Source organism: Lepidochelys olivacea (assembly GCF_965140295.1).
Source record: "Lepidochelys olivacea isolate rLepOli2 genome assembly, chromosome: 6".
In the NCBI taxonomy this organism is placed as follows: Eukaryota; Metazoa; Chordata; order Testudines; family Cheloniidae; genus Lepidochelys; species Lepidochelys olivacea.
Window position 1 is genome coordinate 80137924 of NC_140416.1, and position 24776 is coordinate 80162699.

Here is a 24776-nt window from a genome sequence, read left to right on the forward strand (position 1 = left end):
ACCGCAATTTCTCCTCGACTGAGAGGGTAGTTATTCAGTCCCTGACATTCAGCTATGATAGAGATCAAACCAGCAGACAAAGGGGGTGCCATTGTAGTCCTCAACCGTGATGAGTACATCGATGAGACCAACCGACAGTTCACTGACACAATGTACTTTATAAAACTCAGAAGACCCCACACCACACTTCACACAGGAATTTAAACATATCTTCAAATACTTTTCCCAGACAATCTGCCAGTCTCTTCATGGGCCACCTTCAGGAAAAATTTCTGGACAAATGTACCACAAAATCAGTAATATAATTGAGAAACATCAATGATATCAAGCCAAACAACTGCAAGAGAAACTCTATAACCTAATCCCCCATGAACCTGCCCCAGGGACTTCTACATGCTTCCCAAGATAAAAAAGGGAACACTGCCAGATGCATCATATCTGGCTACAACACTCTTACTAAAGGAATATCAGATTTTGTAGAAACTATCCTCAAGTCATTCATTACACACAGGGCCAGTTTCCTCCATGACACAGGCAACTTTCTCCAGAAACTCCACAGCATGTTAACTTTCAGAACAACCATCCTTGCCGTCATGGATGTCACTTCCTGTACACCAACATGCTTCACAATGACAGGAGGTTGAGGTTGAGTTTTTCAGTATTCCTTCAAGGGCTAAATCACGAAAAGGTCCTCACTGTGCATCCCTGTATCAAAATGTTAGAGGTGGGTTACTCCACTCTAGACAAGGCCTTTTCTTTTCCTATGAATTACCACTAAGGTTTACAAACTCAGTTTGAGTGTTTCAGGATCTCTGGCTGCCCCACCCCAATTTGGAATCGGCAGTGGCCCCTGACTTCAGGATTTCTAGTCTGTGACTGGAGGCAATGACTGCATGAATGAAGGACTGATCAGACAGATACTCATCTGAGGGGTTAAGCCTGTTGTCCCTTGTACATCTATCTACAGCTGCCATCTGAAGGCTAATGGAGGTCCATTTGGACAGAGTACTCTTTTCCTGGCTTCACAAACTAGGTTGCAGAAATCTAACTAGTTGTCTGATAGCTCTGAATAGTCTCAAAATCAAGGCTCAGGTCTATAATTATCTTGAGGCTATTGATTTTTGTGGAGGCTTTCATCTTAGCAAGCAGAGCCCCAGAAGTTTGGCACAGGGGAAGTTTCTATTTTCAAAGCTCAGGTCTTCTGATTTCTCAAAATTCTTTTGTGAAGTCCAGGACTCAGCTCTCTGAGAGACCTGGTAGGAGAAAAACCTCCCTGCTTTATACATGTCTTCTCCATCTTGGAATCACGGAGACATTTTTTCCCTTTTATTCTAGGAAGGGGCTGACCCAGATCTCTATATCTGCAAGTCCTCAGTTAAGTACTGACCATACCAGCCCAAGATCCACCCATACTGGGCTCATTCGTCTCAGAAATCTGACAGAAAAACTCAATTTTTTCCCAAATGGGAAAAACCCAGTAGAAGGCAGCCTTGATTAGTCCTTTGCTCCCTTGGTATCCAAGCCTTTGTGCAGGGGAAAAAGGAGCTGTGGAGGAGGAGGGTTGGCACTATTCCTAGACATGTAGACCAAGGTTATAAAGAGAACCCAGGCTCATGATGTCAAGGAGAGCATCCCAAATCACTGAGGAGACTGGGGAAGCCAGCAGTAGAGATCTACTGAGAGTCCTCTATCTTCTGTTAAAGGGCAGAGAAGCATGTGGAGTCTCTTTAAAAGTGCTCCATATTTCCTGCCCAGTTGAACACCCAATCTGACTGGTTTGACAGAATATAGATCCATCCAAGGAAGGAATGGTTGCTGTGCAAGGAAGTGTTATTGTTTAACAGCCAACATTGAGAGGTCGTTGAGTTAATCTTCAACTGGATACCACAGTGCTATAGCCAGTATACAGAATCTAAGGTGTGGGCTAAGATGTATTTTCTGTGTTTATGTACACATGGGAATTTTTTAGTTTATTCCCACTTTTAATTTGGAAGTTTCTCAAAAAGGCAAGTAACAGCATAGGCCCACTGACCTAGTGGCTCTGGATTGGCCAAGAATGTGATTTGCAGATGTGCTCTAGTTGTCTCAAGGTCTCAATCTTCCATTTCCCAGAAGACCCAACCTTGCTTGATAAATCTGTTCTGCATCACAGTCCTGCAATTTAAAGGCTAATGGCCCACCTTGTAAACAAAGCCTTCTAAATAGATCAAGCATGTCAGAGTCCTAATAATTCTTCTTCAGTCCCGCTGGAAGAACAGCCCTTGTTTGCCTGCTACATGATTTGAGCCATGCACTTAATGTGAATTTCTCAAATTCTCCAACAGAAAACTGTACTGCTGGTAATTTTAGGTTTCATATGGGCCAGTGTTGATAACAATCTGACAGTTAGCTTCTTCCAGGTCCAGGCCTCTTCCCTTTGTTTCTTCCAGGGTCAGGTAGATAGGATTCATAATGGATTTTATCTGGCCATGTGTAGATTTCTCAGTGACTTGTTTTACCTAAGATATCCCCATCCCATTTTAGTTTTCAGACCCTCTGGAATCTCAGATTAGTGTAGCAAAAAATATCTATTTTTAGATACCTCTGAATACTTGGAGTGCCTCTCTCTTTTCAGTCTTGGATAGTTTCCATTTAGGTGGCTAGCCCCTTTGTCTGCAGAGGGGTGAACTTGCTGTCCTTGTTTGTGATTTAGCCTACCAAATTTTTCATCAAGAAAAATGGTTACTCCTATCTCTCATTTCCCCCCCAAATAGTGTCAGGTTTTTCTTTAAGCAGACTTCTTTCTCTGCTCCTCTCCCAAAACACAGATAGAAATTTGGTCACATTCCTTAGATGTGTGGTGGGGACTAAGATTTATCTTGATTTCTCCAAGAAATTTAGGGAATTCCAATCCCTTTCTTATATGTGGATTTTAAGAAGGGAAACCAAGCCTCTAAATTTTGTCCTCGGTGGATTAGAGCCCTAACTCCAGACTCACTCTGCTGAGAGAAATCCCACCTCCTGGGAAGAAGAGGGAGAAACCTCAGAGGACAAATTGTATCAGACGGCTGTTTGGTACTCCATGAAGCTTCTCCAATTTTTCTGTATACGTTTGATCCTTTTCAGCTATGGCATAAGACAGTAAGTGCTTTGAGATGTAGTCTCTTGTTCGATTTAGGCTACCGTTCACAGGGGAGAGGATCAATTTGGCACTCCTTTATCCGCTTCTGACTTTGTCACTTTACCTCAGCCTGGGCTTTAGCTTTCCCTCCATAGCTTAGGGGTACCGCTAGTAACATTATGTGATAGCGATTTCTTACCTGTTAATTGTTTGTCATGGAGTGACCATGTATTTATAAATGCCCACCTCATTGGACTTGGGGCCTGGGCTGAGTGACAAGGTTAGGAAAGACATCACAGATTAACTTGTATTATGTGAGTTTGGAAATAATAAAGTGAGAAGTCTTCCTTAACAAATACAGAAAGGGGCAAAGGCCAGCATGAAAAATCATGTATCCTGATTGGACACCACATGTGTGTTACAGAGGACAGAAACATATCAGTAGTTTGTACTAGTGTGGGGCATCAGAGAAAACAAGTAAGAAATAAATTAATTTTTTGTGTATCATACAAGATCTTGAAATGTCACATGTTTTGAAATATACAATAATGTTGTACATTTCAACTGTCTACTAATTAAGATATCTTTTCTGAGTCAACACAATGGAAATTATGTAAAGAAGATATAAATCATGTGAGCATAAATCTAAACATGGGTGTCCATATCTGTTTTCACTGTCGTGACTGATATGCTGCCCCCCCTCGCTCCCCAGAAGTAGGAAACACCTGATACAGTTGGATGCAGTCAAATTAAATAATCTTCACATCTGAGTTACTCATCCTTTAATAAAATAAATGCATAGGCACTTCATCTAGGACATCTGCAGGGAAAGTGAATTGCTGCTTGTAGTGTCATATGAGTAGAAATCTTATTCGGTTGTCAGCAGTGTGAACACACTTTAGGACATAAGAGTGAATAGCCATGCTTGCTGTAGTGTCAGAGGGCTTGTTAGAGATTGGTTAACATAAAAAGTTTTAGTATTTGCAAATGTAGAACTGTTAATTCAACATCAGATGAAGCTCTCCATGTTTTTTACTTTTGAAAAGGTTCAACTTTAAATAAACACACTACTGCTTACTGAAAGTTCTTAATGTTCACTATAAATTGTTTAATTAGCACAGTTAGATCACTTTAATGTTGAAGTTGTCTGGTTCTGCTTTGTTTTTTTTAAACTTATGAATGGTACCTCGTTTTAGTAGTGTGTAAATCCCACCCTTTCTACAAATTAAAAAGATTAGATTAAGAATGTCTGCTCTTCTAAATTTATCATTTGTATAGGTTAATTTCATGTGAAACTTTAACATACTTGAATAAGTGATTTGCTTTATTCTTTTTCCCCTTTAAAAATAAAATGGGTTAGATTCTTTTCCCCATAAATTACTTCATTTACGTAGGAATTGCCATCCAGGATGAGACCAATGGTTCTTTTAGTTCAGTATGGTCTGACAACATATCTGATGCTTCGGGGAAGACCCAAGAAAACCTGTCGTATGCAATTATAGAACAACCTTAGATTACTAATAATTACTTGCATAGTGAACTCTTTGGAGCAGAGGTTACCTTTTGGTTATATGTTTGTACAGCACTAAAATAGTCTGGAAAATACTGGAAAAGCTCTGATCACATAATTAAGGATTGTATCATGCATACACACTCAAATGACAAATTAATTCTTTTCCTAACACTTGAAAGATTGACTTTACAATCATAACATTCTTTTAACGTAGCTTTTTGTGTGTAATTTCCTAACTTTTTACAAAACAAATCAGAAAAACAAATTTCATCATTTTTGGGACTCATATTGACCATTACCTGAGTCATCATCAGGGCTGGAACTTTCATGTCCATAGCACAGGCCTCTACCACTTGAGCCAACTGTATAACTGATAGTACTATTTGGTTGACCCCCCTCCATCCACAGGGCCATCCACCTGTAGGGCATAAAACATGCACTTTGCCAGTGGTTTTTGCAAATATTTGCTGACAGTAGATGAAGGGGGTGACTCAAGAATGCTGGGTTCCATTCCATGTCTTGGAACAGTGTACTCTACTGGGCACAGGCTTCTCTGTTCATGTCTCTTGCAGCCTGTTGTGCCAGTTCTCTTTATCTCTCTCCCCTCACCCCCCGCTTTGTGTCCCAGTCCATCTCCTTGCCTAATCAATCCCATTCTCCATCCTCAATCCTTGGCTGACCTCTTCCATCATGGATCCTGTCTTCCACCTTGTCCAAGTGTCTTCCTCCAGTTTTCTCATCCAAGTCCCAGTCCCCAGACTCCTCATCCTAATCACTCCCCTTTTCACTTCAAGGTGGCCTAACACTTTTCTTTGTCAGGTCCTGTTTTTATTTGCTTTGCCAAACTTCAATTCTTTGATCTGAAATTTTCCATGCCAGGTGGCTGCTTTGAGCCATATTTTGTTTTTAAAGTTTCAACAAAAACTGTACAGCCATTTCTTGGAAGAAGTTTCGGGAAAAATAGGTTGTTTTGCCAATGTTAAATTCTTACAGCTGTTTCAATGAAAAGCTTCAGTACCTTTGTGTGAGATTTTCAAAACCAAAAGTCAAATGTATCTGTGCTTCTACCTCGCTTAGGTGCTTTTGAAAATCCCATCCGCCATGTTTTGAAGTAGGAACTTGAAATTTGGTGGGACTAGCCCTGACATAGACGCTGACTCTGTGGGTGCTTTGGGGCTGGAGCATCCATGGGGAAAAAATGGTGGGTGCTGAGCACGTACCAGCAGCCCCTTTCAGCTCTCCTTCCCACCCCCCCAATGCCTCCCGCCCACCAGCAGGCCTGCGGAGCAGCGCCTTCCCCTCCTGCCCACCGCAGTCAGCTGTTCTGTGGTGTACAGGAGGCTGGGAGGAAGTGGGGAGGAGCAAGGACACGGCAGGCTCAGGGGAGGGGGTGGAACTTGGTGGGAAGAGCCGGGGTGGGGAAATGGGCCTTGGGGAAGGGGTAGGGCCTGGGGCAGAGACAGGGTTGAGCACCCTCGCACTTTGGAAAGTCAGAACCTATGAGCCCTGACATCAGATGTGCTTTGTGCTGTTACTGTGAAAATCTACTCAGATTTGCCCCAATTATAAATCTATGAAAATCACTGTAACACATGTTCTTTAGAGATTTGTAAGCAGCTAAAATCTCAAAACATTCTCGCTGGGTTGAGATGAACTTCTCTTTCAGTTGTTTCCCTCGACAGCTGAGGATTGATGCGGTGCCAGTGAGAAGAACAGGGAGAGACTCTCCTGTGCTCTCAGCACTCCCCCTGCTGGTGTTCAGGCAGTGTGGAGGAGGAGGAACAACATAACTCAAATGCAGAGGCCTGAGGATCAGAGATGCGGGGGACAAGAAATTGGTGCAGGTGCAGACTTAGAAGGATAGGATCAGATGGGGTTCATGCTTGGAGGGGAATGGAATAGGAGCAGGGGAGAACAGATTAGAGGAGGAGGACAGGCTAGGAGGTGCAGAGTTGGAGCTAGAAACAGAGGTAGACGAATGATAGGAGCAGAATGAAAAAGAGGGAGGTGCTAGGGGACAGGAACAGAAGGGGCAGGGCTGGAGTAGAAGGGAAATAAGGGATGTGTGGGAGGAAGAAGAGGGGAGGCTGCCTTAGGCTCTCCTGCCTCTTCCACTCCTCACACCCCACTCCCTGCCCCAAGCCTTCAGGCTCTTTACTTCATAGTCTGCTCCTCATTGCCTCTGATTCCCACTAGGTTATAATAAAGGCCAAGTTACACAGTTCAGTGTAAGATTTCAGTCTACAGAAAATACCTGATTTTATGGTGTGGAAGAGAGAATGGATTGAGAGATGTCAGTAGTAACTAACTAAAACTGTGTTAATCATATTAAGAAGATGCAGTTTTACATTACTGATCTATAAATATCTTTCTGACTTCATTTATTTTTTTAAAAAGGATCTAGCATACAGCAACTCTTCGCTAGTCCTGGTATATGCTTAAAAATTATATCAACCTACGTTGCTCAGGGTTGTGAAAAATGGTGCTCCATGTTAGCTAGACTGACAGAAGAATTTTTCTGTCAACATAGCTGTGTCTACACTAAGTCCAACCCAATACAGCGCTGTATTGGGATGGACTTAGTGTAGACACAGCTATGTTGACAGAAAAATTCTTCTGTCAGTCTAGCTAACACCTCTCACAGAGATGGATTAACTACACAGATTGGAAAAACTCCTTTCCTCAATGTAGGAAGTGTCTATGCTACAGTGCTTCAGCAGCAGTGTTGTAGCTGTACCGCTCTAGCATATGTAGTGTAGACATACCCCTAGACTTTTTGAGTTACGCATTGTACTAAGTTCTTTAATGCCAGCTTCAGGACACTAATCATCAATAATCAAGTGGGTGGGAGGAGTTGAAGTCTTTGATCCTTGTTTGGGATAGCTTTATCTACAGAGCTAGGCAGAGAAAGGCCTGTCTCCAGTGAGGAGAAGCCCCAGACTCAGAAGGTGGAATGAGCACAGGAGAGTTTGGTACGTAAAATAAATAATATGTTGGAGGAATATTTAAACTTATAAATGGGGAAAGCCGACCGTAGCTGAGGAGCACACAAGTCAGAGTCATCTGATAAAGATGGTAATACAGTGGTATCTGCGAATCCAGTAAAGGATAGGGTGCAAATTACAACTGAACTAGAGCAGACAGAATAAGGACACAGAGGTAAATTCTGCAAACTCAGCAAGGTGTTAGATTAAGGTGTTAAATAAAGACAGGCACTTCATCCGAATAAAAACTGTAAATGTCTATATCCAAATTCAAGAAGATTAAATAGTAAAATAAGCAAACCGGAATGCCTTGTACTGGATGAGGACCTTGATATAACATGCATTACAGAAATGTGGTGGGAGGATAAAAGCCAGTGGGGATATGATAATACCTGCACAGGAAAGACAGACTAGACTGAAGTGTTGGGAGAGTAAGGTTGTATATAAGGGATTTCAGAGAATCTAACAAGATAAAAATTCTGAGTGGCCACACAGTTGAATCTTATATGGCCACAAATTTCAACCTGAAAAAATTATAAATATATTAGTTGGGCAGTACTAGTGATCTCCAGATGAAGAAAAGGAAATTGAGTGCATAATGTTGAAAGATCAATGAGGCAGTGAAATCTAATGATAACGTACAAATTGGTCAAATGGCACAATGGAACCGTCTTCAGAGAAACAATTTCTCAGTGCTTAAGTGATTGCTTCTTGAGACAGCTTGTTCTAGATCACACAGGAGCAGAAGTTATTCCTGGCTTAGTCTTAAGCAACATAGAGGCTAATTCAAGAGGTGACCATAACTGACCCACTAAATAACAGTGACTGTAATCTAATTAGGTCCAGTATCTGAAGAGCAGGTAGCATACCAAAAAGTCACAGTGACACTACACTATAGAGAAAGAGATTTCAATAAAATGAGATGGGTAGCCAAAAAGGCCCTAAATTTAAAAGTAAAGGAAGTAAAATCAGTGGATGTGACTTGGATGCTACTAAGAAGAACAATAATAGTCACAGAAGATGTGAATACTGCTGAATAAAAAGGGAACCAGGAAAGCAAGGAGGAAACCATTATGGCTAACTGGCAAAGTTCGAGAGGCTATTTGAGCCAAACAGAAATTATTCAAAATGTATTTATCTGACCATAGTGAAGTCAATGAACAGTAACATAAATTACAGCAGGCATTAAGAAGGAAGAAAATGAGAGAGGCTGAAGTGGAGTTTGAAAAGCAAATAGCTAAAGGTACAAAAACAAGCAGGAGGTTTTTTTTTTGTTTTTTTTTAATGTATCAAAAGTAGGAAGCCTGTGAAAGAATCTGTGCATCTGCTGGATCACCACTGATTAAAGGGAGTAATTAAGGAAGATAAGGATGTTGCTGAGAAGCCAAGTGACTTCTTTTTATCAATATTCACTATCCACAATGTTGGGAAGATTCCTAGCCTGAGCATGCTTTTTCATGGTAACAAAGATTATATACTCTGAGAAGAGGTGCTGGAGCAAAATGGTAATTTAAAATAGAATCCGGCTCCAAGCCCAGGTGGTACATTCAGGAATTCTAAAGGCACTCAAGTAGGAAGTAGCTGAGCTGGTAACAATACATTTTTATTAAAACATTTACTGTTCTAGTGGATTGGAAGGTAGCAAATGTTGCATCCATAAAAAGGCCATTGGAGTGATCCAAGGAATTGTAGAATGGTTAACCTTACGTCTATACATGGTAGGTTGGTGATTTGACAATTATAAATAAAATAATAAAATGTCTGGAAGCTCTTGATCTGCTAAGTCTAATCAGTATGGATTCTGCAAAGGAAAATCATATCTCATTCTTTGAATGTATCAGTAAAGCAGTGGATGAAGGAGAACTAGATGACGTAATATAATATATGTAGAATTCCAAAAAGTCTTTGAAAAGTCCTCTGCAAGAGGCTACTAAAGAAACTAAGTAGGCACAGGGTGAAAGGCAAAGTACTGTCTTGGATCAAAAATTGGCTAGGAGACAAACCAGAGTAGGATTAAACGGTCAATTTTCAACATGGCAAAAGGTTAACAGCTAGGTCTCTCCACACAAGGTCTGGTGTTGGTTTAATATATTTATTAATGGTCTGGGAAAGGTGGTGGGGGAAGTGAGTAGTGAGATAGCAAAACTTGCATATGACACACAGTTATTTAGATTAGTTGGGACCAGACAAGACTGTAAGGAACTACAGACAGACCTAAAGCTAGGTGAATAGTCAATATGATGGCAAACAAAATTTCACATCAACAAATGCAAAGTTATGCACATTAGAGGGAAAAAAATTAAACTACTTTTACATCTTAGAGGATTTTAAATTAAGTTTATCAACCCAAGAAAGCAACTTTGGTGTCACTGGTGACAGCTCAATGGAAATGTGCAGTGTGCCAAAAAGCCAACAAGATGTTTGGGTAGCCAAGGAATGGAGGATAATATTGAAAACATAATCCTTTTTATACAATCAATGCTTCGGCCTCAGCTGAAATACTTTTGTAATACTTGTCACCCCAACTCAAAAGGGTATGGCCGAGCTGGAAGAGGTTCAGAGAAGATTGATGAGAATAATCAAAGGCCTGGAAAACTCTCAAAAGATTGGGATTGTTTGCCTTGGAAAGGAGATGAATAAGATGGGGCATGATAAAAATATATAAAATAATAAATGATATAAAGAAGGTAGATCTCAAAGTCATCTGTTCTCTTTTTTAACTAAGATCAGGCCATGTTCACTGAAATTAAAAGGTAGAAAATTCAAAACCAATAAAAGGAACTAATTTTTTCACTCAGCATGTGATTAAATTGTGGAAGTAATTGCCACAGGAAGTTGTTGATCCAAAGAATTTATTAGGATTCAAAAAAGGATTATATATTTACATATCAATATCCAAAGTTTTTATTAATGACAGTGCATTTAGAAATTATATTAAACCTTGGACTTCATGATTTAAGCAGATCTCTTTTGTGGTGGGGAGATTATTCCACATGTGTCTAATGCAGGCATGTATTATGGCTAAGGCTGCGAATCTGTCACAGAGATCACAGATTCTGTGATCTCCGTGGCTTCTGCAGTGGCTGGTGTGGTTGGCCCAGGGGCTGCCAGAGCTGCTCAGGCTGCCAGAGCTGCTCAGGCTCCCATGGGCTATGGTTCCCAGCCAATAGGAGCAGTGGAGCTGGCGTTTTGGGCAGGGGCAGGGCCTGCAGAGCCCCCCCCGGCCATGCCTCCGCCTAGGAGCTGAGGAATATGTCATTTCCAGGGAGCCGTGTGGAGCTGGGTAGGGAGCCTGCCAGCCCCTTAGACCTCCCCAGCACCAGTGAAGGCCCTTGGCCACACCCCTCCCCTGAACACCCATGGTGCCCCCAGGCCACCCCCCTCCAGAGCACCCAAGTCATGCATGGACAGGTCATGGGTTGTGAATTTTTGTTTACTGCCTGTGACCTGTCCATGACTTTTTCTAAAAATACCTGTGACTAAAACGTAGCCATTGTCAGAGACAAGAAACTGGACTAGATAGACTGTTGTTCTGAAACAATATGGTAATTCCTATATAAATGTAATATCCAGCAGATTATTTTGAATCAATTTATGTGCAGAACACATTAATTTCTACTTTTCATGTATGAATGAATATTTATGTACAGTATGTCCATCTCATTGTTACTCTGTAAAATATATTTTTATGTTTAAAAAAGTTTTTTTCTTTCCCCAACCAGGACTATGCACTGAAGGCCTTTACCGTGTTAGTGGGAATAAAACTGATCAAGACAACATTCAGAAACAGTTTGATCAAGGTAATTGTAGCTGGTTTTCCTGGTACAGCAATAAGTCTCTTCTCCAGAATTATTCTTAATAGCTATTTTTGGAAAGGAATTGGGGTTCAGTATTGGTCACTCTAGCATCCTGCTGTTATAAATTAAATATTATTCATAAGAACTCAGGTACTTTGTTTTCTAATTTCTTTTAGATTGCTCAAATGAATGTCGTTCGTTCTTGAGTTCTTCTACTTCTAACAGTGTATTTTAACATATCCCCTTTACTACTCCTAAAGCGGAACACTGATTTTGGAAGTGAATTAAAATAAAGTGAATTAAACCCACTTTAATTCTGAATGTTTGTCCACATGGGTTTAATGCAGTTTAACTAATCCACTGTAAATTGATACCTTTAGTTAATTTGGATTAATTTTCCTGAGTGTTCCCATGTAGACAAGCCCTTAGTGTTAGTGAAGAATCCAAGAGCACTCCTGTCTGTTACTGGTCACTGTGAGACAGGATGTTGGTTAGATGAACCACTAGTCTGACTTGGTATGGCAGTTCTTATGTTCTGACTGACATTTCTCAACTGTAATTTGCCAAAATACCTCTACTTCCTTTATAGCTTAACTGTTGTATTTTTGGATAAATATTTATATTTATTAGTATTTGGCATTCATGTTCTAATTAAAAAGCAAGATGTATGACTAATGAGGATTCTGTTATTCTAGTGAATTATATTTTGAGTAATCTTGTTAAAATGTTAAATGTAGGTAGTCCACTTCCAGTGCAATGTAGAGCCTTTATTCATCTTGTTAGAATGTACTTGAATGCAAATAGTGTATTGTGGTTATAATCTGGATCTCCAAGGGAAGATGTCCTGTATTATTAGTAGTATTTATTATTATTCCTCTCTGAACTTCACCCTGTAATATACTGCCCCAGTCATGTATATAGAAACACTCTGACCTTGATTCCCGCAGTAACATTCATCATAGACAGTGGCAAGAGTAAATTAGATTTTTTTCTCTGCCACATTGAAGCCAACATCTTCTGTACAGAATATATAAATCTATATATTAAATATCTATCTAAAATATCTTAGTGCTTCAGCTGTATAGGTACATTAGTGGATTTACTCACGTTTGGATCAGAGCATGATTGCAGGCATGTATTTGCCTACTGGTGGACCTTTTCATTCAGTTACTTTTGGAATAGAATTTTTGGTGGTATATCCTTTTTTATATTATAGATACTTTTTAAAAATAAGGTATGTGCAGTGACAGCTGTTGGTTTTGCTTACACTAATAAATTGCTGTTTCATTGTGTCTCACAGATCATAATATCAACCTAGAATCTATGGAAGTGACAGTAAATGCTGTGGCAGGGGCTCTTAAAGCTTTCTTTGCAGATCTGCCAGATCCTTTAATACCTTATTCTCTACATCCAGAGTTGGTAGAAGCATCAAGTAAGTAGTAAATCTAGTCTCTTGTTGATTATGTTCTGTGGTTATCTTATTGTAGGTTTTAAATTCATTATATTTTGACATGACTAGCTCTTGTGAAACTGAATTTTTTAAAATAAATTGGTGCTCTCTGGTGTGTCTGTGCAGTTTTAAAATGACATTCTTTAAAATGAATGAGCACTATTACATAAAGAAGTAAAACCTTTAATTAATATCTCAGACCAAATTGTGATTTTATTCTTTGTCTTATTTGGATAATTCATTTAATTGAAAGAATTGTCTTTGCCAGTCTGTAGTAAAGTTGAAGATGAAATTTATAGAATAGTAATAGAAGCATGCATGAAATAAATACTTAGTTCAAAAAGGTTTATAAGTTAAAAATATTTAATATTCATTTTATTTGGGAATGTTCCCAAATTCGTTTATTAAAAAAACCCAAAAACTATACAGTGTTAAATCTGTTTACCTTTCAATTATGTTTCATACACTTACAGCTGAAAAGCATAACTTTTATGGATCTCCCCCATTTGAAGGCCTTCTTTGAATCAGATTAGGTCAGGGAATTGGATTGCAGCAAACTATTCCATAAACGTAAGCCAATGTTACATATTTTTGCAGGGTGGAACTATGACACAAATAGTATTGTTTTCTTATCCAAAACATGACAGTATATTCATCACACTAAATCTGGAAACTTGGTACGGAAGACCAGCTAGATTAATCTACCTTTTAACACATGTATCTTTGTATGTTTTGGCTTTATCTAGTTGATATCCATAAATACTTTATTTACAGGAAAAGCTGTTCTTCGAGTAGTGTCCCTATGGGTGCTCCACTTTAGGTGTCTGTGTGCCCCTGCATCTCTAATGGGAAATTTTTGGTAGCAGTGTCCAGTTGAGCCCACGTATGTGCTCTCCCTCCCTCTTTGTCTGCCTTGAGGCTATTTAGCACTGCACGGGCGAACCCCCCTCACTTCCTTCTCTACCGCCTTTGGCCTCTGACAGAATGAGCAGTTGTCCCTTCCTTATCTGTGTCATTAGCATAAGTAGTGTTTGTTTTGTTACCTTTGTTCTTCCTAAAAGAACTCAGGCTAGTATTTTATTGTATTTTATTGTGTGTTGTTCCTTTGGCTTAAAAAGAAAAGAGAAAAAGGAGAAGAACTTCACTTTCCTTCCCTGTCTGGGGGCATTCTCCCCCCCACCCGCTCCCAGGCATCTAGTAGACTCATAATTATTTTCTTTTTCAGTTTTAAAAAAAAAAAAAGTAAAGACTGTTCATAAATTAAATTTTATTGTTGCAGAATAATAATCCCAATTTGGAAACAGATTTAATGCTGTGCTGTATGGTCCGGCATTTCAAATTTGTTTTTAGTAATAAAATCATGCAGATAACATTTTAATGAACTAGATGCCAAATGGCATTAACTCCACAGAAAGTGTTTGCATGTTCAGGGCAGAGTGGAAACTCCCTGGTGCCTACATATTGTTTAATTGTAGCATTATTTTGAGTCTGGGTTAGAGACTATTTGTTCCCTGTTTTTAATAAAGTATTACCAGTCAGAAGAATAAGGTAAAAATATTATGTACACTAACAGTAAAATTGATGGATCAAAATTGATGGTTGTTTTTTTTGTTGGTTGTTTTTTTTTTAAGTAATAATCCTAACACCATCTAAATAGGAAAACATACTAGAAGTCTCTTCCTCCATATGACAAACACTGAGTTCCTGGCCCTAAACACAATTCCATTTCAGTCCTTTTTAAGCTGTAAAACAGCATCACTTCCTTTAGCAATATCATTTGGCCAGTTGACCCCACTCTCTCTCAATTTTTAAAACTCAAGAAATTTTCGCATATACATCGTGGGCTACCCAGAGAAATGCATGATGGCATCCTTTATGTTCCAGTTCTTTGAACTTTCATTCAATCAGCCTTTGAAGAAATTATGGATAATTATTTTTGTCTAACCAACTGTCTTCTAGCGAATCAAGAGGGAGCTTCAGTCCTTTTGCTGCAATTGCAACTTTCAGCAGTACTAAAACTGCCAGTCCTGTTGCTCCACTGGGAGCCACAAAATATTTCCCAAATATCAGACACAGAGGGTACCTTAGTCATATCACTTCCGAGAGAGATTAGCAAAAAGAAAAGGAGTACTTGTGGCACCTTAGAGACTAACCAATTTATTTGACCATAAGCTTTTGTGAGCTACAGCTCACTTAAGCTCGCTTATGCTCAAATAAATTGGTTAGTCTCTAAGGTACCACAAGTACTCCTTTTCTTTTTGCGAATACAGACTAACAAGGCTGTTACTCTGAGAGAGATTAGGTCCATTCCAATGGCTCTTTCTATTACTGCTACCTTAAACTTCTTTTATTTTATATTGAATGATCTTTCCTTATGTGCCAGTCCTTATATCTAAACACCAAGAACTCACCCTAAAATTACAAATTTATTTCAAATAATTTCTGCAGCTGCTGTTTGCAAAGGTTTGGATAAACTTGTGATTGCTATCCATACAGAAAAATTAGCCTATGTACATTGCACTTTTAATAGTATGGGGAAGGCTTCTCTGTTAATTTACTCTCTAGACTGTTGTCCGTACTTGCTCTTTAAAATTTGTATGTTTGCCTGCTTCTGCTAGTTTCTACCTTTTTCTCTTTTAAACTGAGTGGTTTTTAAATTCTCTGTCCCAGGCTCAATCATGTTATTTCACCAGTTGGACTAGTTGATGGGCTTAACATATTTTCAGTTCATGGGCATAAATCATGCATTAGAACAACCTCTCCCCAAATTTTGGGAATCTTCTGTCTCTGAATAAAAGTCTTATAAAATATTTTGGGTAGTAACAGTGAAAACAGAGAGGAATCTTGACAGGAAATCTGACTCATAAGTGAGTTACTGATGATCATCTCACAAGCCAACAATGAGCTATTAAAATGATTTTCCAACATTAAACACAGATAAATAATTTTATCAGGCACCGACTGTGTTCTACCTATGATAGAGAAGTAGAACTATACAATAGTTCGTCTAGATACAATTCTTCATGTAACTGTCAAATACTGTTTCTCACCTTGGCATTCCTTTCCAGTATGGATGCTTTCTGTCCCTACAAACTCATGAGATGAATTGGCAGCACCATTTGTAAAGGTTTCCTTTTAAATATATAGGGAAAATTGGTGTTTTGCTATTATCTCTACAGAGATCTTGGATAAGACAGAACGACTGCATGAGCTAAAAGAAATTGTGAAGAAATTCCATCCTGTGAACTACGATGTCTTCAAATTTGTAATAACTCATCTAAACAGGTTTAGTATTGTTATCACTACTAAAAATCTATTTAATAATTACTGAATATTTTATATGGTCTTATCACTCATCTGTCAATAAAAATATTGAATGCATGACCAAACTGATACTAAGGGCAAAAAAAAAGGAATGCAAGAAAGTGGATTTGAAACGTAAGTTAATTTGAAATGAAAAGAGTTCATGGTTTGTGTAATAGGTTTGCCTTACTCTATCTTATTAATTTGTGATTAATGGAAAAATAAACTGTGATTTATTGAAGTAGGATAATCTGACACTATCACTATTTTGTGGGATATAAGAAATTTTGCTCTACCTTGAGTAAATGTCTCTGTTGAAGAGACAGTTGCGTGCAACACTTGTAGATTTGGGAGTTATTTAATTAAAATTCAGCACAAAACCATACAATGAACTAAATAACATAAGAATGCAATAAATATTTAATCTACTGTCATGTTCTGCAGTCTAGATCAGTAAGGGGTTGTGTCACTGCCTGCTTTGTAACCCTCGTGCCTTAAATGCTCTGTTGCTGTGACTTACAGTATGCAGACAAACATGCAGTATCATGAGTGTCTGTGTGCTGTGGAGCCCTGGTTCTCCGAGTAGATGCAGCTGTGTATTTTACTTAATGTGTGCATACCCAGTTCACAGGAGCTGGAGAACTTTGCCTAGCGGTACCTGGTATGAGCACACTCATATTCTGTGACTTTTTAGCCTCTCCCCAGGCCATATAAGGGCAATGCTGTCCCGACTCCCTCCGTACGTTCTGACCACTTGTGGATAGTGACAGAGTTCCATGTGGTGTTTTTCACCTTCTGCTTTCGGTCTCAGTTTCTAAGAATTTTTTCTTGAATATAGTACCACTTAGTTTAAGTTTAGTGTTAGTATAGTATTAGTTTGAATTGTTGGCTGCCCTGTGTGTTTAAGCATTGTCTGTCGTGGGGTGGGTGTGGGGGGCATCCCCAACAGTGATCCCCACATAAGGTGCTTGTGTCTTGGTGAAGAACACATTAAAGAGTGGTGCACCATCTGCAAGTCATTCACAGTGAGGACTCGGGTGGTGAGAGACAAGCACCTGAAGGAGGCCCACTTAGATGAGGGCTTCAGTGCCAGATTGGCAGTCACCTTCAGATCTGGCAAGTGATTCTGCTCCATGCTTGGGCTCTGGCATTTTCCCAAGAAGAAAAAGCGGTTGTTGTTTTTCCTCCTCTGGTATGGCGAGGAAGAGATCCCATAAAATGAATCTGGACCATTCCAGGGCTTGAGGAGGCTTCTCCTGATATTCTGAAAGGAGCAGTGTACTCCCACCAGCACACAGGATGGAGCGGTATCGTCTAACTGCTCCCTGGTACCACTAAGAGAGCCTGTAGTGTTGACTCTGGTTCTGGTCATGGGGCATTCATTGAGTCTGGTACCAATGATGTTGGCACCACGCAACTGTCTCAATGCTGGCAACATAGCAAACAGCATCGACCTTCTTTGCCTCTCAGTCCCAGACTCTCCACTGGTTCAAGAGTTGGCTGGTGATATGGCCTCTGCAGCCTTGTCCTTTCTTGTGCCTTTGGCATCTTGTGGCCATGTTGCAGAGCTCCTGGGCTCGTCATCACCAGAGCACCATCTGGGCCTCAGACTGTGGAGTTGAGGCCAACATTGGGCCCAGTACTGAATGGCCCCTGATGTGGGTGCATCCTTCAGCACCATCATCATGGCAGCAGATTCCTTTGTCAATTTCAGTGCTGCCCTTAGTATTGATACTGGTGCCTCTCCTAGTACTGGATGGGACTCTCTCATTCAGTACTGCCGTTGCTGATCACCCATTCCTCTTCAGCACCGATGCCGCCCCCATATTGGACTTTAGATGAGTCTGTTTGCTCCATTGTCACCAGAGAAGCTCCAGGACTACTGAAGCTCCAGGTCCGTGTCATCCTACCCTTCGTCATCAGATTGGCATCACAGATCCCCCTCGATCACCATCAGTACGGAGATGACAGGTTTCAGAGTAACAGCCGTGTTAGTACGGAGATGGGCATCTGTTCTGCATTTGGGACAGGGCTCTTGGCCCAGTGCCTATTGGCCAACAATGCCTAAACTGTATGCTCAGTGGCCTCCTTGGAAGCCCTCGGATGCTTCTTTGCTCCTGAGGTCCCACTCCTTGACCTACATCAGAGCAAGATACCTGGTCCCACTGATGGCTCCCACTCCCAGGCCATCTCGGCTGCAAGCAACTGCTGAGCTTGTTTCCCCCTGGACCTCCGGAGTTATTGCGATCAGATCCTATGGTGCAAGAACAGGACCCGTCGCTGATGCACCAAACCTCCTCCCTCGATGACTGTCCTGTACCAGAACCTTTCTCTCCCTCAGTGACCTAAGGATTTTAAGTCTTATCAGGACCTCCTAAGGCATATGGCCACTACCTTGGGTATTCTCCAGTCATTAGCTTCAGGGAGACTCTCCCTCCTGATGAATGAGGCTCTTTTGGAGCCTGTAGAAGCCCTCTGGAATACTGCAGCTTCATTGCCTCCCATGGCAAAGCATTCAGAGAAGCGGTATTTCATTCGCATGCCAGGTTTTGAGGGTTTCTACTCCCATCTGGCTCCTAACTCTCTGGTGGAAACTGCAGCAAATTACAGGGCATGGCAGGGAAGGTATAAGTCCACCCCTAAGGACAAAGAGTCCAAAAGGATGGACTTAATGGGGAGGAAGATTTATACTTTCTCTTCCATGCAAATGTGCATTGGGAACCATCGGGTGTTGGTCTCTAAATATGACTCTTGTCAATTGGGCAGCCATGTATATAGTTTGTGGATAAGTTGCCAGAATCCTCCCAGGGAATAGTTTATAGCACTCATTGCAGAAGGCCATATGGTGACCAAGACTGTTGCAGTTAGCTCTGGACATGGTAGATGCCGCAACCAGAGTTACAGCATTGGCTGTGACCATGAGGAGGGCTTTATGACTGCAGAATTTGGGCATTGCACATGAGATGTAGCAGACCATTGGAGACTTACCGTTCGATGGTTGGGATTTATTTTCAGGAAAAAAATGATGAAACCCTGCACTCTTTTAAAAACTCCATAGCTAAGTCCTGTTCTTTGGGAGTATATACTCTGGCCATAAAGAGATGCCACTATTGCGGTCAACACAGCAACGTTTTTTCGGACAATTCTCCCTTCCTGTAAGGAAGAAGGACTACTCCTGGAAGGGCCACAGATCCCAGAAGAGAGGGTTCTCTGGTTCTGGGTTTAACCTGCCAGCTCTCCCATTCCCCCATTTCCCTCTCTCCCCAGCATCCAGCAAGCGCCTATTTTGACTCTAGTGTCCAGGACTGTAACCCAGTGACGACCTCTCTTTCTCCTTTCCATCTGTTTTGGGCACAGGCTAGCTTGTTTTTATCATATCTTGGACTCAGTTACCATGGAAAGCTGGGTCCTAAGCACCATCAGATTGGGTTATGCCGTACTGTTTCTTTCCATCCCTCCTCCCGACCCACTGCCTTTTCAGGGACTTCTCTCATGAGAATGTGCCCCTCCAGCTGGTTCAGTCTCGGTTGGCCCTGGGGACTATAGAGGAGGTTCCCCAGCAGCACTGGGGATGGGGGCTTTCCTCCCAATACTTCCTGGTTTCCAAACCCAAGGGAGGGAAGAGATCTGTCCTTGACCTCTTCAATCTCAACAAATATATATGTGAGATTCTGTATGGTCACCCTAGCAACTATCCTCTCCGCCTTAAATCACAATTTCTGGTTTGCTGCTGTGGACCTGTGGGATGCTTATTTCCGCATATCAATTGTTCCGAGCCATGGGAGGTTCCTCATGTTTGTGGTAGCTGTCCAGCACTACCACTACAGTCTGCTGCCTTTCAGCCTATCTTCTGCTTCCTGGGATTTCCCAAATACATGACTGTGGTAACAGAATGCTTCAAGAAGAGGGGTATTCATATCTTTCCATATCTGGGTGATTGGTTACTAAGGGTGAAGTCCAGAGAGGAAGTTCTCTGTCAGGTTCACTTCACACTATGCCTACCTGGTCTTCTCAGTCTCCTCCTAAACAGTGGAAAGTCAACATTGGTTCTAACTCAAAGAATCAAGTTCATTGGGACACTGATGGACTCTACAAGTTCAAGAGCATTTCCACCAGCTGAGTGATTCCAGGCAATTCCCCACCTATGTCTGGAGCTGCAGACTCAACCACAGCCTGAATATGTGTGCAGTTGCTAGGCCATATTGTTGCATGCACACACGTCGTCCAATATGCAAGTGTGTGCCAATGTCCTCTTCAGAGGTGGCTGAAGTTGGTTACCTACCTGTAACTGTTTTTCCTTAAAATGTGATGCAAATGTGTATTCCATGACTCCTGCTCCATGCCGTCTGCATCAGAGTCTGTACTTCTGATGTTCTGTGTGAAAGAACTGAGGAGATTGGGGCGGTACCACCTTTTATATGGCCAGGGGAGGGGCTAGGGCACAGGACATGAGCACTGCCCCTATGAATACTGCTAGGCAGTGTTTTCCAGCTCCAGTGTGCTGGGTGCATGCACACACACATAAGTAGAATACATGTCTGCATCACATTTATAAGAACAAGTTACAGGTAAGTAACCGTTTGTTCAGCTCTCTGACCCTAGCAGCCTCTTTACAACACAATAGTTCCATCCCTGGTTTCTACAAGTTTTGGTTACACCTGGCAAGATGACCCCAACACGCCTACAATCCCAAATTTGCCCAGAACTGTCTGCCCTGAAGTCTGCAGTGCTCCCCTGGACTACTCAGAGAAATCAGAAGGTACGTTTGCTCCTTTAAAGAGACAATACCCAGCAGCCTACCAATTTAACTGAAGTTAACAGTTCAGTTCAAACACAGCACTGGGTTGGGTTAGATGAAAAATAAAACAAGTTTATTAACAACAGAACATAGTTTAAGTAATGCTAGGTAAAATAAATAAAGGTAAAGATGGTTAGTAATAGGAGTGAAGATATGAACCTAAAAGTCTATAACTTAATCTAGCAAGGTACGGTCTCTAGGATGGTTTCTCTCACCAATTATTCTTTGTCTAGCATGACTGACTGTCTCTCAGTTAGAACCTTCTACAGAAATTCAAGGTGCTGGCTTCCCTTGTCTTCACAGGTAAAAGATAGAGATGGAGTTTCTCTGTCCTTTGAGAACAAAGCCAATTTTTTGGGAATATAAAGTTAGGAAAGCCACCTGGGGATTCAGTCTCCTGTCTCTTTCATGGCAGGAGCCACTTTAATTCTCTCTAGAGTTCAGGCTTAAGACAGCCTCTGCAGGTTTAGCTTGATAGTTTTGTTTATGGCTGTCACAGGGTCCTCACAGGTTTCCTCCTCCTTTCCCCTGTACCCTGTGCTTAGGCTGACAAAATAAGAGTCCTCATGCCTTGTTCCAGTGTTTCAACCTTGTGCTTTTATTTACAGTGCTACAGTGTAGTCCTCTTTATCCCCCAACAGTTATCCCCTTTCTAACCCGTTCTAGGGTCTCCTGGCCCATGAGGCTCCCTTCCTGTGGTGAGGAGACAGCTGTAGCCTCCTGTCCCCTCCCAGGCTAGCCTCCTTACTGAGCTTTCTCTAGGGCTTTTATAGCCCTTCCCTTCCTCAGTCCAGCTGCCGCTACTTAGCTCAAGTCCTTGACCCTCATTAGGGCCTGCATCTGGGCTCTCTGCTGGCTACCTGGGCCCCTGCACCTGGCTTCCCTACCAAAAAGCAGGGCTTAACTAGCATTTTGGCAGGGCATTCAAGGGGTTTTACTGCTGCCCTGTCACAATGGCTCATATGTAAATTGAGTTAAAATCATATTCCTTTGTCTAGGACAGACCTGTTTATCTCTTTTACCTAGGGTAGGCTGTCTTTGTCTTTAAATATATTCTAGTAATGTTATACAGAGGGAAATCAATACAAGATATTTTGTACAAACATTGCAGTAGCCTGTAAGGTGTGAATACAGGGGTACTTAGGATCATGTCTATTTTGCTCCTGGCTTTTCATAACATCTTTAAGTCTTTTTTAATAAAACTGCTTGAAAACAAATATTTCTTATGGAGTGAAATCTTATATTTGTCTCCTCAAATCTGGTCTACATGAGCATTTGATGCTGTCAAGGTTTTTCCTTGATTTTAACAAATAAGGAATTGTTTTTAATCTTTAGACTAGCAGATGGGCACTCCCCATACTATGACTTCGTGTGTATGTACGAATATGTAATATTCAGAATAATGGAAAGAAGAGTGAAAAGGCCAGTTTTGTCATCTGATTTCTCATCCCATCTATGCAAGAGTATGCCCTGAAAAGCCTTGTGTCTGATTGTGGTCACAGTTACAAATTAGAATTAACTCAACTGAAACTAAACTGGTGTGACTATAGAGTAGAGTGCATTATAGTGACTTTTTGTCCAATTTTAGAAAATCTGTGCAATGGATGAGGCTGTTTCAAGTGATTATTAAGAAACACCCTGATTCTTTGATTATTGTGTATATTCTTCTTCTTAACTTCATCTAGAGCAGAAAAATCTCATAATGACTAATATTTCTTAAATAGCACAATATAGTATAAAGATTTTATAATACATAGACTCAAGGTGACATAGGTACAGTTGAATATTCAACCATAATTGCATTTCTGGACTTAATTATGGCTAGCTATACAATTTTAATGTTGCATTCTCGTGGACTTCTAATGTAGTTATATAATGTTTGATTTATTTGGGAATGTATTTTATAGTAAAATACATTAGAGGGTAGTATTATGTTTAGTTCACTGTAACAGTAACATGTTGAAAAATAAAATGCTAAATAAGAGGTCACATGTTGCAGCTCTGTGAGCTCCCAGCTGAATCCTTTTAAGATATTCATTCAAAAAAGTATTTGGCTCCCCAACTAATTAAACCACAAAAATAGCTTTCTGTATCTCCCTAGAGAAACCTTTCTGAGCACTAGGAAAGAAAGTCCTGCTAAGTTGGATATTAAAGTTAACAGCTCTAAAAGAGTGGAACCAGATCAAAATGCAGTATGCAGAACCAAACTCATGCAAGAGATTGCCTTAAATTTGATCACAGTAATGGATGGTAAAAGGATTTGAAAATCATAGACCTGTAGGACTGGAAGGGACCTCGATGGGTCATCTAGTCATCTGAAACCAGTGGAATAGACTGGCAGCATAAGAGCTTTAAAGAAACAAACATTCTATTTAAAAACTCTGCAATTTTCAAAACTTCTTCAAAGGCTCCTGAGTAGAAAATGTAAAGACTCCTAGGCTACCTTGTGTTTAAACTAATGTGGGAAGGTAATGAAAATGGCAGTTACTGTTTGTTAAAAAAGATATTTTTAAAAATTTCCTTTTTAGTTCCCTGATATGTGCTTAGCTTCAATAATTGTGTTAAATGGACTATCTTCTATGATTTATCACAATCTAACCTGTCGTGATCTTAATGTGGGGCAGTCTACACTTTCCATATCAGTTACAGAGAGTGTCCTGATTAAGGGGGTCTATACGAAATATGACTTATCTTTTTCATGGAGATAGACACCATGCCCCTGAAAATTTTTTCCTTATTGTCCATATATTTTCAGCTATTGATATCTTATACCTTGACGAGGCTGGGTAATTAAAGGTACTCTCAGGTTCTTACACATGTCAGGGTAGAGTGCAGGTTTTGTCATGGTGACTGAGAAAGGAAGGGATGAGGAGGATTTAGAAGCAATGATTAAAAGATCATGTTGAGTTTAAGATGATCCGTGGATATCAAAAAGACAGGCTGAGATTTTAGCTGGGGCCAGGAGCAGAAGAAGTTCAGAGTAGAGAAGTAGATCTGAGTGTTGTCAACACAGAGAAGATAGATGATAGAACAAATCTATCTCTTTATGATCACTTTTGCATACAGAGAGAGGAGTTGAGGGCTAAGGAAGAAGCCCAGTAGAACTCTCATTATTTGGAGTGAGAAGAATCTTCCAAACCAAACACTGAAGTAGCAATTGGAGAGGTAGAAGAGCCAAGAGAGAATAGTCATGGAAGCTGAGGGAGACAAGATTTCAGGGAGAGCATGGTCAACAGGGTAAAAAGCAGCCTGACAGGAAGTAGGGATAGAATACTGTTTCTGAGACTTAGCACTGAAGACGTTATTAGCAACGTAAGTGAGAACAGTTTCAGAGAAGTATAGGGAGCTGGGAGTCTCACTGGAGAGGGTCAAGGATGGAGTTTAAAACAGAGCTCCAGATAGTAGGTCTAGGCAGCATGTTGAATTACTTCAGGAAGAAAAGGGAGAAGGTTCTGTGATAATTTTAAAGGCTGAGCATTTGTTCTATCGTAAAACATGACCTTTTAATAACTAGTCTACTCCCTTTGCTCTCAGCAGGGTATTGTGTACCATTTTAGCCTGTTTAGATTTAAGTGTTCTTAAAAGTTTAATTCAATTATTCAGTTGGCAACAGACTGATTTATTACTTTTCCTCTGAGATGTAGCCTAGGAAACAATTATATGTAGAAGAGCCAATTTTTTTTAAAAAATCCTTGAATACAAGCATTTAACAAAATACAACCTCTTCCCTGTTGTCTTTTGAATTCTTTAAAATTCTGTACATGGAATATTGATAGCATTAACTACTCATTAAAATATAAGAAGTTGTTCTTAAGAAAGAGAATGTGTATA

At 40.5% G+C, this 24776-nt stretch overlaps 1 protein-coding gene across 3 annotated transcripts in view; it reads left to right on the forward strand.

Moving 5' to 3' along the window:
• The window catches only part of ARHGAP5 (Rho GTPase activating protein 5), an 83123-nt gene that overhangs the window by 51671 nt on the left and 6676 nt on the right, over positions 1 to 24776 (forward strand). For all 3 annotated transcript variants that reach the window (XR_014712001.1, XM_084630654.1, XM_084630655.1), the window contains 3 exons: positions 11320 to 11397; positions 12695 to 12826; positions 16024 to 16129. Coding sequence is in view for 2 of the 3 variants with exons in the window: in XM_084630654.1 (XP_084486780.1) it covers positions 11320 to 11397; positions 12695 to 12826; positions 16024 to 16129 (316 nt within the window). In the remaining variant the exon portion in view is untranslated. Of the gene's footprint in view, positions 1 to 11319; positions 11398 to 12694; positions 12827 to 16023; positions 16130 to 24776 lie in introns of those variants that run through there.